A 14,926-nucleotide genomic window follows, 5' to 3' on the forward strand; every position below is an offset into this window, starting at 1 on the left:
ACCAGATGGTGAGTCAGAAAGTGTGCGGGCACATTTGGAGTGGGAGGGTTTGTGGTGGCCACCAGCTGAAATCATTATAAACAGAATACACATAGGCTCTGCAACCTGCATGTCTAGGATACAGCATCCTTCTCCCTTCCCCAGTGCCCTATCATAGTCTGAAGAATCTCACCTCAACCTCTTTAATACCTTCCCATCCATTATGACATATCAGCCCAGGATACAGTCTGAAAGTGTTACACGCGACTGTTTCTTCAGCAAGTGATGTGAGATTTAAGGTCCGTACTGTATGGTTGAAGGGAAGTATTGTGCTATTTTATACATTTTGTTTGTGGCGGATATTGAGCTTTTAGCTGTCACCAACCTTTGACCTCTAGTGTAACAGAAATCTATGCTGAACAGGTGAGATTTTGGATGAAGAACCTTCCGTGGATCACTTTTTCAGGGTGCAATCCTAACCCTACTTACCTGCAGGAGTAGAGAAGGTTAGGAGAACTGCAGCCCTAAACTAGCTGATGGTTCATTAAATGAACAGAAAAGACACTGATATTCAAGTGAAGAATTTGTTGTATATTTATTATTCACAGTTAATTACTAACTACCAAATGCTGCTGCTGAGTTAAAGGATTAAGTACATAGGCCTTTTTTTATTTAAACACTGATTTTTTTTTAATATATATATACACACAAGACATTATGTCTGCAAGGCTGCATGATATACACCGATTCCAAAATAAGAAAACAATCAAATGGTCCAAGTGTAGAATGCCATAGATTCCTTTTCCAATCATTTCAGAAAGAAGAAAGTATGGGGGAGAGGGAAAGAAAAAGTCAGCTAGCAAGGAATGGGTGAGAAATCTATACGCTACAGGGTAGCTTTTTCTTTCATCTGCTGGGAGAAATGGAAGTGTAAGGCAGAGTCCATCTCAGGAATAACACACTTGTAACACTTAGTATAAAAAGGCACCTGCCAACACAGGAATTTTCCCCATTTGGGCGGAAAAGAAGATATCTGTGGTAGCTTTGGGATCTGTTGTTGGGATGAAAGTTTCAGCCATGTGGCTCAGCAAAAGGAAATAAGGTGTGTATTGGCACAAAGAGCTCTGCAGGTTGCTCTTCCCTGTCCAAGTCCATTCATAAAGCTATGAATGGCTTTAGTGAATCTTATCTGGGGACGCAAGATTGAAATACAACCCCCAACAGCCTGCTGTAAGTTGGAAGAAACACAACTCCTCCAAGTATGTAACACTGGCATGTGGAGACAGGGAAAATCTGAAGCATGAAGATACCAGATTCCTCTTTTCGAGAACAAGTCAACGACTCTAATCGAGACCCAGTCTCTCTCATATATATATATATAGCATGTGTGTTTATAAAGGGGAACTGAACTGCTTATCACTAAGCATCATCTTTAATTATATACTTGGAAAGCACCCAATGTGTAATTAAGCACAATTTCTTGATGCCTCCCTGTAATATTTTTTGGGGGAAATGACAGTTTCACAGGACATCCCAGAATATTCAGTCTCCACCACATGGCAGCGTCATACAACATGCCACATTCTTCATAATGGTGCAATCTCTCTTTTCTCTCAAGGGCCCCTGGCTGCAGGTCCTAGCCCTGCCTCTTGTAGAACACTTTGTCTTTTCCCACCTGGTAATAAAGAATATCAGGTGCTTATACACATTTTAAAGCTCCATCTGGTTTATGGAAGGCTTCGTATTTAATAATAAAGCTACATCCCTCCCATTCAACCCCTTAAATATTTACATAAAAGCAGGGGGGGAAATCTGAAAGCTCTGGACTGTCCTTTTAACTTAAAAAAGAATAAGGAAATGAGGGAAAGGCACTAATGGAAAAATAGAAGAATGTGCTCAACCACACACTTAAACAAATTTTAAAAGCTGTCATGGTTAATGAGAGCATGATCTAGCTGTAGCAGAGAATTTGTCACGACAGCCTGCAACCTGTGGTGGTAAAAGCCCCACCTTCTTCCCTTTGCTCTGAAGCAGCTGGGTTTTCAGATGGGAGGGTATGTAGGCGGAATTAAGACCCTATCTTACCCAGGCAAAATACTGAAGGCAAAAGTAAAGTTGGCATATGGCATGTGTGTGTTTTGCTTTTAAACTGGGTAGTGGATTTGGTTCCTTTCTCGGTCCCTTCATGAAGGCCGTTTGCATAAGTAGCAAACACCAGCAGAGCTTCTCCCTCTTATCTTCCTTGAGTGGCATGGCATGGACTTCATATAGCATTAAAACTTCATGCACTGATGAACTGGTGTCAGCGTTGGGGGAGAAAGGACAAGCGAACGAAAGGGGCCACCCGGAAGTAACCGAAGAAATCTGTTAATATCTATTTAATTTAAAAGGTAAGTTTTGGCGCGCAAGTTGGACCCTTCTCCTGTCCCCTCCCCACAAAGTTCCATACTGAGTGGGGGGAATAAAGTGTTCCCTCTCCGGCAGAGAGGTGACTCAGATTTATGGCCTGATGACTGGAGATCACTGGCTGCACTTAGATTCTGAATGTGTACTGTTTCTCTTGTTTCCTTAAATAATCTTTAATAATTTGCTCTAGATGTTCCGGTTCACTGGGGTCACGTAGTTGCGTGGAAACATGCCTGTTTGGTCATGGCAGGCTCCCTTCCACCAGTTGGGATCAGAATTGTCAAGGACCCGGATAAAGTCTCCACGGCGAAAGCCCAGCTCACCTTCCTCTTGAGGGTCAAAATCGAAGAGAGCCTGAACATATGTGGGTTGCTGCAGACCAAAGAAAAGAAGGATGAGTTATTAATTGCTCCACACATCTCCAATTTTCATTTTCTGCTAATGGTGAGCCAGTTCTGGATCCAGTCCTGCCTAGATGCAGTTGCTCACCCCTTGTGTAAAGCTACCAATTTGGCTTCTACTGATTTTTAAAAATAGAGTACACCACATAAAATTAATATACACTTATGTTAATGCAAAAACTGTTTTGTTTTTCTTGAGTCCTGTTTTTTGCCTACCAATGAACCTGCATTGAAAGGGTACACTACTCACTAAAGAATCAGGTAAACAGTTTGGCAGGTGTTGCTAAATCTGCATTATCACTGGAGGACCAAGAAAAGTCTGTGGCATGCAGTGCCTTTCACGAGTTAAGCTTAATGGACTAGCTGTGAACCTTCACTGGCTGAGGCTCTAGCTAGTAGTGTTACCCATGTACTGGCAAGCTTGAGATTAGACTCCTGCAGGAGTAGCCAATATGAAATACAACCCCCGTTATATTTGACCAATGGATTGGTGAGAGTTGCAGTTCAATGTTTGGAGGGTACCCTATTGGATTACTGCAAAGCACTGTATGAGAGGCTGCCTTTGCAAACTTTTCAGAGACTGCAAACAGTAGATCTCAGTAGTATCCAGAGCAAGCTATAAACAGTTCTAAACACTGGCTGTTTAAAGCCCTAAATGACTTGAGAGCTGGTTATCTGAAGGACAACCTTCTACTTCCACGTGAGATTTCCCATATCCTGTGTTCACCTTCAGAGATGCAACTTTGCTTCCTACCATTCAAAGTTAGGTGGGTGGCGATACCACCTTATCGGCTGCAGAACCGCCTATTTGGAACAGCCTCCCCCAGGAAGTTCACCTTGTGTCAACCTTTGATAATTGGTGGTGGTGGTGGTTGTTTTTTCTTTTATTCATCCAAACATTTGAGCAAACTGAATTGCAACCAGTGCTAATGAGAGCAAAATGAAGCCTCACATAAGGAAATTCTCTGCCCAGTTCTCACTACTGTAGCCTCTACCGTGGCAGGAGGCCATAGGCAATCGTGTGGGATGGGACAACCCACATGGGGCAACCCACCACCACATGGATCTTTTTATTTCAGTCTTCTGCTTGACAGTATTGACGGTGTTGTTGCTGCTAATTATTTTTAAAATCAAGTTTCTGTGTGCGTGTGTGTAATATGCACAACAGCCTGGAAGCCTTATAACAAAGGGAGGCTTGTACATTTTCTAAGTGTGGTATCCTTAGCCAGAAAGAAAGGCACTGTAGTAACAAATATTATAAACCGGCAGCCTCATACCCGGCCTTGCTCAGGAATTCTAAGAAACCAAAGTATCAGTGCAGTTTTGAAAAGTGGAGTCTGCCATCTTGATTCAGAATGGTGTCCATCTGTATCCCAAAAGAGATGAAAACTTGCTCCTTGATCTCAGGAACCATCGTGCAAAATTTGCTTACAATATCTTAAGAGGTGGCTAAATACACAGTGGACAAAGAATGCTCCAAACTATATAGCAGGTATTAGAATTGTGCTTATACTCCAAACTGTAAAATCCCCTAAAACACAGATTTGCTTAAGGTTATTATTGAATAATATAGAACATTTGAAGATGGAAATGAGGCAGAACTCCACTCATGCTCCTTTACCTGAGGCACCTGCTCAATGTCTCGAAGAAATATCTGCTGATTCCTGGAGACAGAGGTCGATCTGTGATAGTCTACCAACTCATTCAGAGAATTGAACTTTACCACCCAGAGGAAATACTTGCCAGCCCCATCTCGAAGCACCTTGAAGTGCTGCACATCATTTCCAAATCTAAATAGAAAGAGAAGAACATGTCCAGGATTTTATTTATTCTTCTAATGTGTATGCCAATGCATGACAGGTACTATTGTCTGCTGTTGCTAAAGCAAACATTTGCACGTACACAGGCTAACAGTCGAGCATTAGTCTCAGACAAGGCATGAGTCCAAGGAAAGGACTCAGTTCCTCGGAGATATTTGGACTTCTTCAGAATCCCAAGACAGACTGGATCAGAGGTGGTCCAAGGCTCTGGAATCTTGGGAGGGTTCTTAATAACCTCGCTTAAGCCTTCCATAAATGGTAAACTCCAGGCAGAGAATAGGAGAGGAGGCAGGAGAGGAAGGGTGCCTGTAAGTGACAGTTCTAGCTTCAAGCAGGGAATGGCTTTACCAGGACTCTCCTCTTATTTCCAATCTATATCCTTTTGATATAGGATACCAAAAGAACACAATAAACTTTGCACTTTCTGTGGCCTTGGTGCAAACTGAGCAGATTTTTTTAAAGAAGACGTTAAATATTGTTTTTCATTTGTAACTCCCTAACCCCTGCATCTATCCTTCTGAAATTTTGCAGGGAATGTATCTGGGGGCATTTCTACATTGTATATTATGTTCATCCAAACACAAGCATATCAAACCCTTAACATAAATTTCACACTTTAAAGGCATTTCACATAGAAAGCCTTGCAGCTATGCGTGAAATTTGGCAGGCTTTATTGCCCTCAGAAGTGGCCACTATGCCTGCAAATAATTCTGCTCAATATTAACTACAGGTTATAGGCGTTTCTTGCTTTCACCCTAAGAGTCAATGGGAATGACATCTGAGGCTTCAGATAATTAGGTGAGTTAGCCACTTTCCTTTGACATGAAGTGAGGCACAATGTTAATCCATGCCAGCGAGGCAGGCACTGAGTATTTTCTCTCTCTCTCTCTCTAAGCTAACAGGACCTATTGTTGGTTCTAGGCGAATATGGATTTCAGTGATTCTTGAACGATAGGTGGCAGTACTGTGCTATGAGAAGTCAGCATGTGTCACTGATTACCAGTGCTAATAAATACATATGCTGGTTTTATAGTAAAGGTATAATAAACTATTAGAATGAACATTCTATTAATATCTTGGTTTGATATTCCCAACAGGTTTTCATTTGTACCAAAGCTGATCTATTACAGTGTAGGAGAAGACGACTGAAAGAAACACTTGAGGACTATTCACAGAGTCTAGAACAAAAGCACCAAGCGTCTACATACTTGGATAGTCAAGAATGCCTCTCCCCTTACAATATGAGACTATCTGGTAGATTGCATGGTAGCGTTTGGAAGGGCAAAGCTATGCAGAAGGACTCAGCAAGGTACATGTGGTTTTCTATTTGTACAGTATCAATTCATGTAGCTAGAGTTTAATAATTATTTTTATTTGATTTAAAGGAAACAACAGAACCTATTTACAAAAGGCGATTAGAGCCAAGGTGGAAACAGCACCTTATTTGGAAACATGCAAGTTGCTGAAGGATACCTTCAGAGATGAGAGATTCGGGTGATAAATCAATGAACACAAAGACCCTTAAAAAGTGTAGAATCCTGGAGTTAACAGTGATTTCCCTAGGGTATTATGAAGGATTATGAAGGATTCTATATATTTGAAAAGCATTTTACAACTTTACCAGCCCTAATTGCAAAATGCCTGAGGTTCGAGAAGGAAAGCACTAAAAAGCAAGATGGTCAGGGGTGGAAGGAAAGAAGAGAAGAGAAGAGAAGAGAAGAGAAGAGAAGAGAAGAGAAGAGAAAGCAGGACAACCAATAAGCGTCCCTATATATGAAGTTACTGCACCAACATTTCCAAGTTTTGTAGTCAGGGAAACAAGGACTATATTTTATGGCAGAAATAAGAATAATTCAAATAGGCTTATTTCACCTGCAGTTTAAGTGCAGAACGTGTTTATCAACCAACTATAATGCAACACTTACTTGACGGAGAGAGAAAAGTCCCCGGGAGCACTCTCACTCTCTCTTATGAGGAAGGCACCATCATGTCTCTGTTTGCCCAACATCTCCTCAGCTTTTGCTCGGGGGATCTTCCCAAAAAACCACCTGTGCAAACACAGTTGAAAATTAAGCATAATTCAAACTCCAAAAAGGCAAGTTTGGATATGTTCATAGCTGGGAAGTAATCTGACAGGTATAATCAATTGAACTGTTCCACGAGGCTGCACTTAAATAATGTTTTTAAAAAGTAATTTTAAAGATCGGAGTGATATAAAACTGGAGATTACATAAACAATATCAAGTTCCAGTAAGTAATAGATACCACTTCATTTTTTTTAAAAAAGTCAATTTCCTCAACGTCTCTTGATTTAACAATTTTTGCCATTTTCAAGGCTTTTAACCACTGCATTATAGGAAGAGAGGCAAGAGAATTTGGCTGAAACAATGAGATTCAGGATTAACAAGTTATAGATTCTTAGGGGACTTCTCCAATCCTTTAAAATTATTTGTAGTGATTTAATTTCTTTACTTCAGATTCCCGACAGCAAGCATTCCCATTAAAATAAACCACACACACTCTACTTTTAGCAAAACCAGCATAGTGACTATTAGGGCAGATGGGATTTTGCATCATTTTGCAACTCTGCTTTATGGGTGCCAGCTATAGTTGCTACCTAGGAAAGCTTTGTTTTGCATATACTGAATATAAGCCCCATGATTAATGGCATTTGGGGGAACACAGTTTAAGTTTACAAGTGCCTTTAGGACTATTCACATTGCAAACCATTTTGGAAGGTAGATCACACAAACCCATCTCAAACACTTAAGAGACAATGTGGTATGGTGGCTAAAGGAGACTCTGCTACAAGTAAGGAAGTTTGAAATCAGAAATGTTTGCCTATGTCATGAAGTCATGACTTGGATTTAGGCAAGCCTCCTTCTCAGCCTCAGTCCTCTGCCCCCCAAATGCAATATGGGGGATAATACTGACTTTATAGAATTGTAAGGATTACTATAGTGCACGTTAAGTGCCTCAAACACTAGAAAGCACTTCACAAATGTTGCATTAATGCCTCTCTGTGCTTTCCATTGCAAGATCTGTCAATAACTTAAACACTTGTCACTGATACTTCTTAGTAGTTAGAAAAATCTGGCTCTTGCCGGAAGCAATGGGAAACACACAAGGCTGGTGGATTGATTCCCGGACTTATGTCATGAGAGCTGCATCTGTTCATCTTCTGATTCCCCTTTCATATGTCAGATATAGTATTGGAATTGCCACAAAACCGACTTTGGTTTTATATTGGGGCTGCATTATATAGCTTATTCTTCCAGAACTAGACAGAACTTTTCTGTAAGCACAGTAGTGATTCAGGCAAAAGAAGCATGGTCTGTAAGTTTGCATTATGTGCAGATCTCTGCATGCATTCTAGACTGCCTGCATTGTCGGGTTTGGTCAGAAAACTACATCCCACACTGTTAGCAATGTCTACAAGAAAACAAAAGCCGAGGTGCACTTGCAGGTCTGCAGTTCACGGCCAGTGTCTTCGCAAGGTTTCATTTCTCCCTTTCCATGTACACGTTGCCCTGGGTTTCTGCCTCAGAAACTCAGCAACCACAATTTCAGCCTCTGAAAATGTTTGCGGCCAGTCACCATGGAGCCATGTTATTGAGAGCTCAATATGTTTCACATTCACATGTGAAACGTATCAATAGAATGTAATTGAAGCATGCTTCCTTATTACAGCAGTCAACCAATTCAAAACCAAACATTGCTGTTTACTAATGGACAAAGTAACCTGCACTGATTGTGTAATGTGTTCAACTTCTTTTAACAGGGCAACTCTCTTTGCCAACTTGTAATGCCTAAAGGCCATTCCTCCTGATAACCAGAGCTATCCTGAGGTAAGGTGTTGGGGATCTGTAGTCCTTAAAAATATCAAGAGGCAATTGTTATAGATAACCCTAAGAGGGGAAAACACAACTTCCAAAACAGAATAAATCCAGCAACAGCTTAACACCAAGGTGGAATCTACACACATATAAAAAAACGCAGTGAAAATGGTTTTTTAAACTGTCGCTACCTAGTGACACATTTGTATAATGCACTTTACAACATATTTAAAACGTTTTATTTGTAGCTGTGTAGCTGAGTCCCAAGATAAAATGAATGACATTAAAACAAGTGGTTTTTTAAACAAACAAACAAACAAACCCAAAAATAAAACACTCAAATATTTTAAGATGAAAAGAAAGGGCAAATAAGGTCCTAGTGCCAATAAGAATACCAAATAGGTGCCCAGTGAGTCTTTACAGAAAAGGCATTCTACAACTGGAGCCCCAGCAGTGAAAAGGGCCTTAGAATATGACCCTAAAGTCTTGTTAGCAAAACTATGTGACCATGTGAATTCCTAGAGAAGAGCCTGCAGTCGCTTCACTCTTTTCCAATTCTTTTTATTGATGCCCAATGTTGAACTAAGCCAAGGTTTGGTGTAACATGTTCTCCAAACTGGGACTCATGGTTAAGCTCTCTGCTCACCAACCACAAGTTGTAGCCAAGGTTTATTCTTGCTTGTTTGCTTCCTACATTTGTGAAATTTCATTCAGTGTCTCAAACGGACACCTGTATACTGAAGTTTTGGGAAACATAAAAAAAATCAAATCCAACCAATTAACTGCTTGAAACAGTGATGATTAATACAGTAAAATTCTTTAATTGGCTGGCAGCCTTAGAATGACCCTATATTGAAATTAAGCCTAAGTAACTATGACTAGATTTGCACAAAGTCCTCTCCTATTAACCTTGCCCCTGTTTAGATTGTAAGCTCTTTAGGACAGGTTTTTGCTTATGTTATCTCTCTTCAAGAAGGGAGCAAGTGAGAAAGTAGAAATGAGTGGAAAGGTCTGCATGGAAAGGATGACAAAGGGTAGCCTGCAGACTAGAAGAATTAGAAGTATTTGTTGAGATGGCGCAAAACTGGAAAACTATAAGCAGCAAAACCTGAGAATGAATGGCAAAGGTGGGTTTCAAAATTAGATTTCAATTGGAACTATTGTTTAGTGAAAGGGTTACAGGGATGAGATTTTACAAAGAATACTGTGTAAGTTTCTCGGCATGGGGCTTGTGCTGCTGGCAACAGAATGTGTATACACAGCTTAGTGAACAGGAACTTGTCTTCATTACATATCCTCAGTATTGAGACCATGTAGTACTTAATATAGTGAACGATTGCCTGCTATCAATGGAAAGAAAGAACTAAACATTTAATAAGCTGTCAGCGGTAATATTTTACAGGAAATACTGACTAGTAAGGACCACACATCTAGTATAGAATATACAAAGATTTTTACTAAGTTCACCAAGAAAAAGAATCTTTCTGGTGAAGGGGGGGAAACAGGCAGGAAATAATTTTACACTAAAGAAGTGTGTACCATTCACAAAGGTTTCCTTTTGAACAGTTAAAGCCTTACTATTACTACAGCAGAATCAAATGTTATGTTGGGTGAAGACTGTCTAGTTCAAACTGCAACAAAAGCCAACAACCTGGGCTTTACTGTTGATTTTGCAGGACTCACAGTGAGTGTACTGAGTGGGAATGCAGTTCACATGATCCACTTTGTTGCTGCCAATGTCAACAACTGCCACTACAACCCCTGCATTGATGGCATCCCTGCCATACAAAATATGGTCAGAGGATTGATGGCTCTCATGGGAATGAAAAAGTTTTCCAGAGATATCCTTCCTGCATTGACAACTACCAGAACTGCAAGTGAGTTTGGCCAGAATTTGGCCCTAAGCATAATGTCACACACAGAAGTCATGGTACTTTACTTACGGATGTGGTTTCATTTCAATATAATTTTTGGGAATGAAGCCATCTTTGCCATTGAGTTCCGCCTTGTACCAATTTTGATCACATTCTTCGTTCAAAACCTGGGGGAGAGGGGATTAAAGAAACACAAATTTACATTTCAGGATAGCATGATGTTGATATACTCTGATTTAAGCCTACTTTATGAAAAGCCAGATAGTTTCAAAGCACTCTTACCCTACTCCAGTAGCTGAAAAGTAAATTATACCAAGTCAAACTACATTCTGTAGACATTTCAAAGTCAAGACATATTCTGACACTCACTATGAAATATGGAATTAATTGTGTTATAGAGAGCATGTATTTTGTCTCCTAGGAGGACCAGGTACTGGTATGTCAGCTCCATCCAATGCTAAGCTCTATTACCTTTAAAAATCCATCACATGATCTACATAAAGCTATTTTATAGCCTATTACAGCCATTGCTGAATTGTACTGTGTACTTCAAATCTGAAATCCTAACTGGTTTCTTTTTAAATTTACCCTTCAATCAGCTTTGTATTTGATCCCCTTCTCCTATTAAGATTGCCTTAAGAGCTCTTTCAAGTCTTAAAGCAGCTCACACTTCTGCCTTTCATTGGGGGTCTGTATCATCCAAAAAGGAACATGGATGTTTCCACAGATGAAGCAGAACTCCACACACATTTGTGGCCCTCATCTCACCCCCATGAAGCCAGAGTAGTCCAACCTTGTCTCTAGACATGTGACAAGCTCTTCCCAAATTGATGTACTCCAACTGAAGGGATAGTGACATCCAATTAAGATGCTTTGTTTATTAGCTAATTTGCTTCTATGGAATAAGAAACACAATACTGTATATTTCTATGAAAATTTAAAGAGGGCCTTTTTATTGAACAGTCACATAATAAGAGTAGCAATGAACACAGATAGTAAACAATTAAGACATAAACACTAAACACAACTTCACAGGGCACAACTCTAAAGTCTGCTGAATATGCTCATTTTACATCTGGTAAGTTTAGCTGATTGCAGTAATTTATTAATGATTTCAGACCTCCTGTTAATATTTACATGGTATGGCAAACACTTGTGTCCACACATGCCATACTCTATACCATTTCTCAAACAGAGATATAAAACACAATAAAGCTTCTCTATATAAAAATGCACTGCATCAGCAGAAATCTGGAAGCCAAACATTTTCATCAATCTAGGAAAAGAACTTCTCTTTGTAGACACTAGACGTGAAGTGAAAATTCCTGCAGAGCTGAAAGCCAAGTCAGTAATTAATCTAACCAAATTGATGGGAAGTAAAGCAACTGTTTCTTTTATGCTAGAACATTTGTGCTTGAGAGGAAGGATATTTTTAGCAGCTACACATGAACCAAGACTGCTATGCAATGGCCTTAAGTCTGTATCTAGCCTCCTATTACAGTAATAGTAAGGGAGTTCTGGACTGCAGCCTGTCAGATTCCTAGTTTGATAAGAGAACTCTTATCAATTCACGCCCAGCTGTCTCCATGGAAACAGAAAAGACAGCTTTTTCTGCAATAGCTTGAAAAATCACAAGAGATTCTCAGGCCAAACTAGACAATGGCCCAATTTCCACACCACATTAAATCACAGTTTTAAATTAACTATGGTTTCATGTAAACAAGCACTGTGCTGGTGCACCCTACTAAAGGGTTCTGGGGGCACTCTTCCCCTGTTCCTGCATAACCAAGTGGTGGCTTGTTCTTCAAATCAACCTTTTTGCTGCAAAGACCACCAAAACCTCCAAAGCATAATATGTTTTCTGCATTGCCCAGGTTCACCACAGTGAGATCATCTGATTAAATGTGTTATCATTCAGACAGCATCAAAAACACACTAATTCTGTTAATTTTAGGCCCAAAGGCTTTGATTATGTAATGTTGCTCATGTGTGAACATGAAGGCTGGCAATATCAACCCCAATCCCCGCCGTGTAGGAACCCCTTGCAGACCACCACAGCGCCTGGAGACAGACAGGTTGTGCATCCATAGCAACAACCAGAGGAGGACTGACTGCTGGGAGGAGCACAGAGATAAGAAATGCCATGGTGCATCTGCAGCAGCACAACTGAATGCCTTCATCTGCTCCAGCTGCAACAAAACATGTTGCTCCCCTATTGGTCTCTACAGCCATAGCAGGCACCATAACCTTTCAACGAATAGTTTGACTTTGCCTCCAAAGAAGCACTCCTCTATTGTCTCCTGAGACAGACGGGTGTGAACATATAATATTTTTCCTACATGGAAGACAACCTGCGTGGAAATATTACCAACGCTGAAAATATTTAGGGAATCTCAAAGCTGCCTCTGAAACATCACAATAACGTTAAATGGTGTACACTATATTCTGTCTGTAGTTTCTCTACTTCATTAACGATCAGAGTAAATGGTTTGTTGGGACTAAGCTAGACAAAAAGCTGAAATGCACAGAATATCCTTGCTTACACTACAGAACTTGAGAATGTATTAGGGGATAGTAACAGAAAAGAAATTTACAATTAAATATTTAGCTATTACCCCTTGGGGAAAATCAGAACCAGTCATTTAGCTTCTGACTGCTTCTCTTTAGAGTCATGCATTGTCCTGGATATTACAAACCAAACCAAAAAGCCATTCACTGTTTCATTTCTGTCTGCTCCTTTCACTCACATGTGCCACTTTATTAATCTTTTAGTGTAGCCAGTCATTCTTTTAAGCAGCTCAGCCCTCATCATAGATGCATGCTAACTCCCATGAGCTTCCACCCCAAAAGAAAAAGAAAAATTCTTAAAAAGAGGAAGCAGAACATTCTGAGACAAAGAGCTGCGTTTACTGCGAGTGCAGTGAGCAGTCTGAGAGCACCAGCCCCTTCTAACTAGCTACAGCACTCAGGATGTTATCAAGGAAACAGAAGACTGAACATCCTTCCTTATTTGCAGCTCAATCTACATTTAACAGTGAAACTGAGGAATACAGCATTTATTCAGGGAACATACGTATCAGTCCATACTTAGGTACATCTAGTAATATATATACAGCAGCTCCCCATTTCCAATTCTGAATGTCTGCTCAGGGCCCAAACTTGCAACTACGTTATAGCTTAGTAAGTACATACAGTACTATATTTTTGAGTTATTTACCATGGGTAGTTTTTCCTTACTCTTCAAATTACACGTGTTATATCCTGGTATATTCCTGTTTCCTCCCACCTCTGAGCACCATTTAGCAGCAAACTGCCGCTACTTATACAGTGGTACCTTGGGTTAAGAACTTAATGTGTTCTGGAGGTCCGTTCTTAACCTGAAACTGTTCTTAACCTGAAGCACCACTTTAGCTAATAGGGCCTCCTGCTGCTGCCACGCCACCGGAGCACGATTTCTGTTCTCATCCTGAAGCAAAGTTCTTAACCCAAGGTACTATTTCTGGGTTAGCAGAGTCTATAACCTGAAGCATCTGTAACCTGAAGCGTCTGTAACCCAAGGTACCACTGTATTAAAAACCCAACAGCCTCCCTTTTTGTTTACATCAACCTCAAATGTGTGCACAAGCTTCGAGTCTATTTTGTAAAAACCTCAAGAACTTTCTCATGACATGAAATTAGACCAGAGCTGGTCTAAATTTAATCGAAACCTAACTTGTGCTTACATTGGTATCTGCTAAAAGCATTCCAAGTGTCAGAGTGCGAGGTTTAAAGTAAAGTAGAAGTGTTAGCCCCTTTCCTTTTCACCTGGGTGACTGGCCTGGCACATCTTCTTGTTCACCTCAATCTCTTCCTGCTGCTCTTCCCAAGTTCCTGCTGGGAAAATAAACGAACATGCCAGGCCGCTGTGATTGTCAATTGTTTGCTTGCTAGAAACTTATCGAAGTCTGCAGCTGGGATGTACAAAGCTGGTGCTTTCCCCCCAGGCAGCTGAGTTACAGACCACATAAATTCATTATAATGTAGAATGGCACAGCCCCTTCATAAAACAAGGTGATGTGGACCCCCAGCCCTGCAGTCATTTGAACATGCTTCTATTATACTTTCTACGCAATATAGTGAGAGCTGGACCATAAAGAAGGCTGATCGCCGAATAATTGATGCTTTTGAATTATGGTGCTGGAGGAGACTCTTGAGAGTCCCATGGACTGCAAGAAGATCAAACCTATCCATTCTTAAGGAAATCAGCCCTGAGTGCTCACTGGAAGGACAGATCCTGAAGCTGAGGCTCCAGTACTTTGGCCACCTCATGAGAAGACTCCCTAGAAAAGACCCTGATGTTGGGAAAGATTGAGGGCACAAGGAGAAGGGGACGACAGAGGACGAGATGGTTGGACAGTGTTCTCGAAGCTACCAGCATGACTTTGACCAAACTGCAGGAGGCAGTGGAAGACCGGAGTGCCTGGCGTGCTCTGGTCCATGGGGTCATGAAGAGTCGGACACGACTAAACGACTAAACAACAACAACAACAACGCAATATAAGTGTTAGCCATGCATTACAGACGGACCCAACTAGAACTTAAGGATAAATACAGGTACTAAAAAGCTCATC

The 14,926-nt window shown here is 40.6% G+C and overlaps 1 protein-coding gene across 1 annotated transcript in view; it reads right to left on the reverse strand.

Moving 5' to 3' along the window:
* Positions 1-549: 549 nt before the first annotated feature.
* GRB2 (growth factor receptor bound protein 2) overlaps positions 550-14,926 on the reverse strand; it is a 49,212-nt gene continuing 34,835 nt past the window's right edge. Inside the window, exons 3-6 of the mRNA XM_083487390.1 lie at positions 10,386-10,483; positions 6,532-6,654; positions 4,408-4,576; positions 550-2,757 (exon numbers count right to left, since the gene is read on the reverse strand). Coding sequence (XP_083343516.1) covers positions 2,572-2,757; positions 4,408-4,576; positions 6,532-6,654; positions 10,386-10,483 — 576 coding nt within the window. The 3' untranslated portion in view covers positions 550-2,571. The remainder of the gene's footprint in view (positions 2,758-4,407; positions 4,577-6,531; positions 6,655-10,385; positions 10,484-14,926) is intronic.

The sequence above is a fragment of the Podarcis liolepis genome, assembly GCF_965112155.1.
Source record: "Podarcis liolepis genome assembly, chromosome: 2".
Lineage (NCBI taxonomy): Eukaryota > Metazoa > Chordata > Lepidosauria > Squamata > Lacertidae > Podarcis > Podarcis liolepis.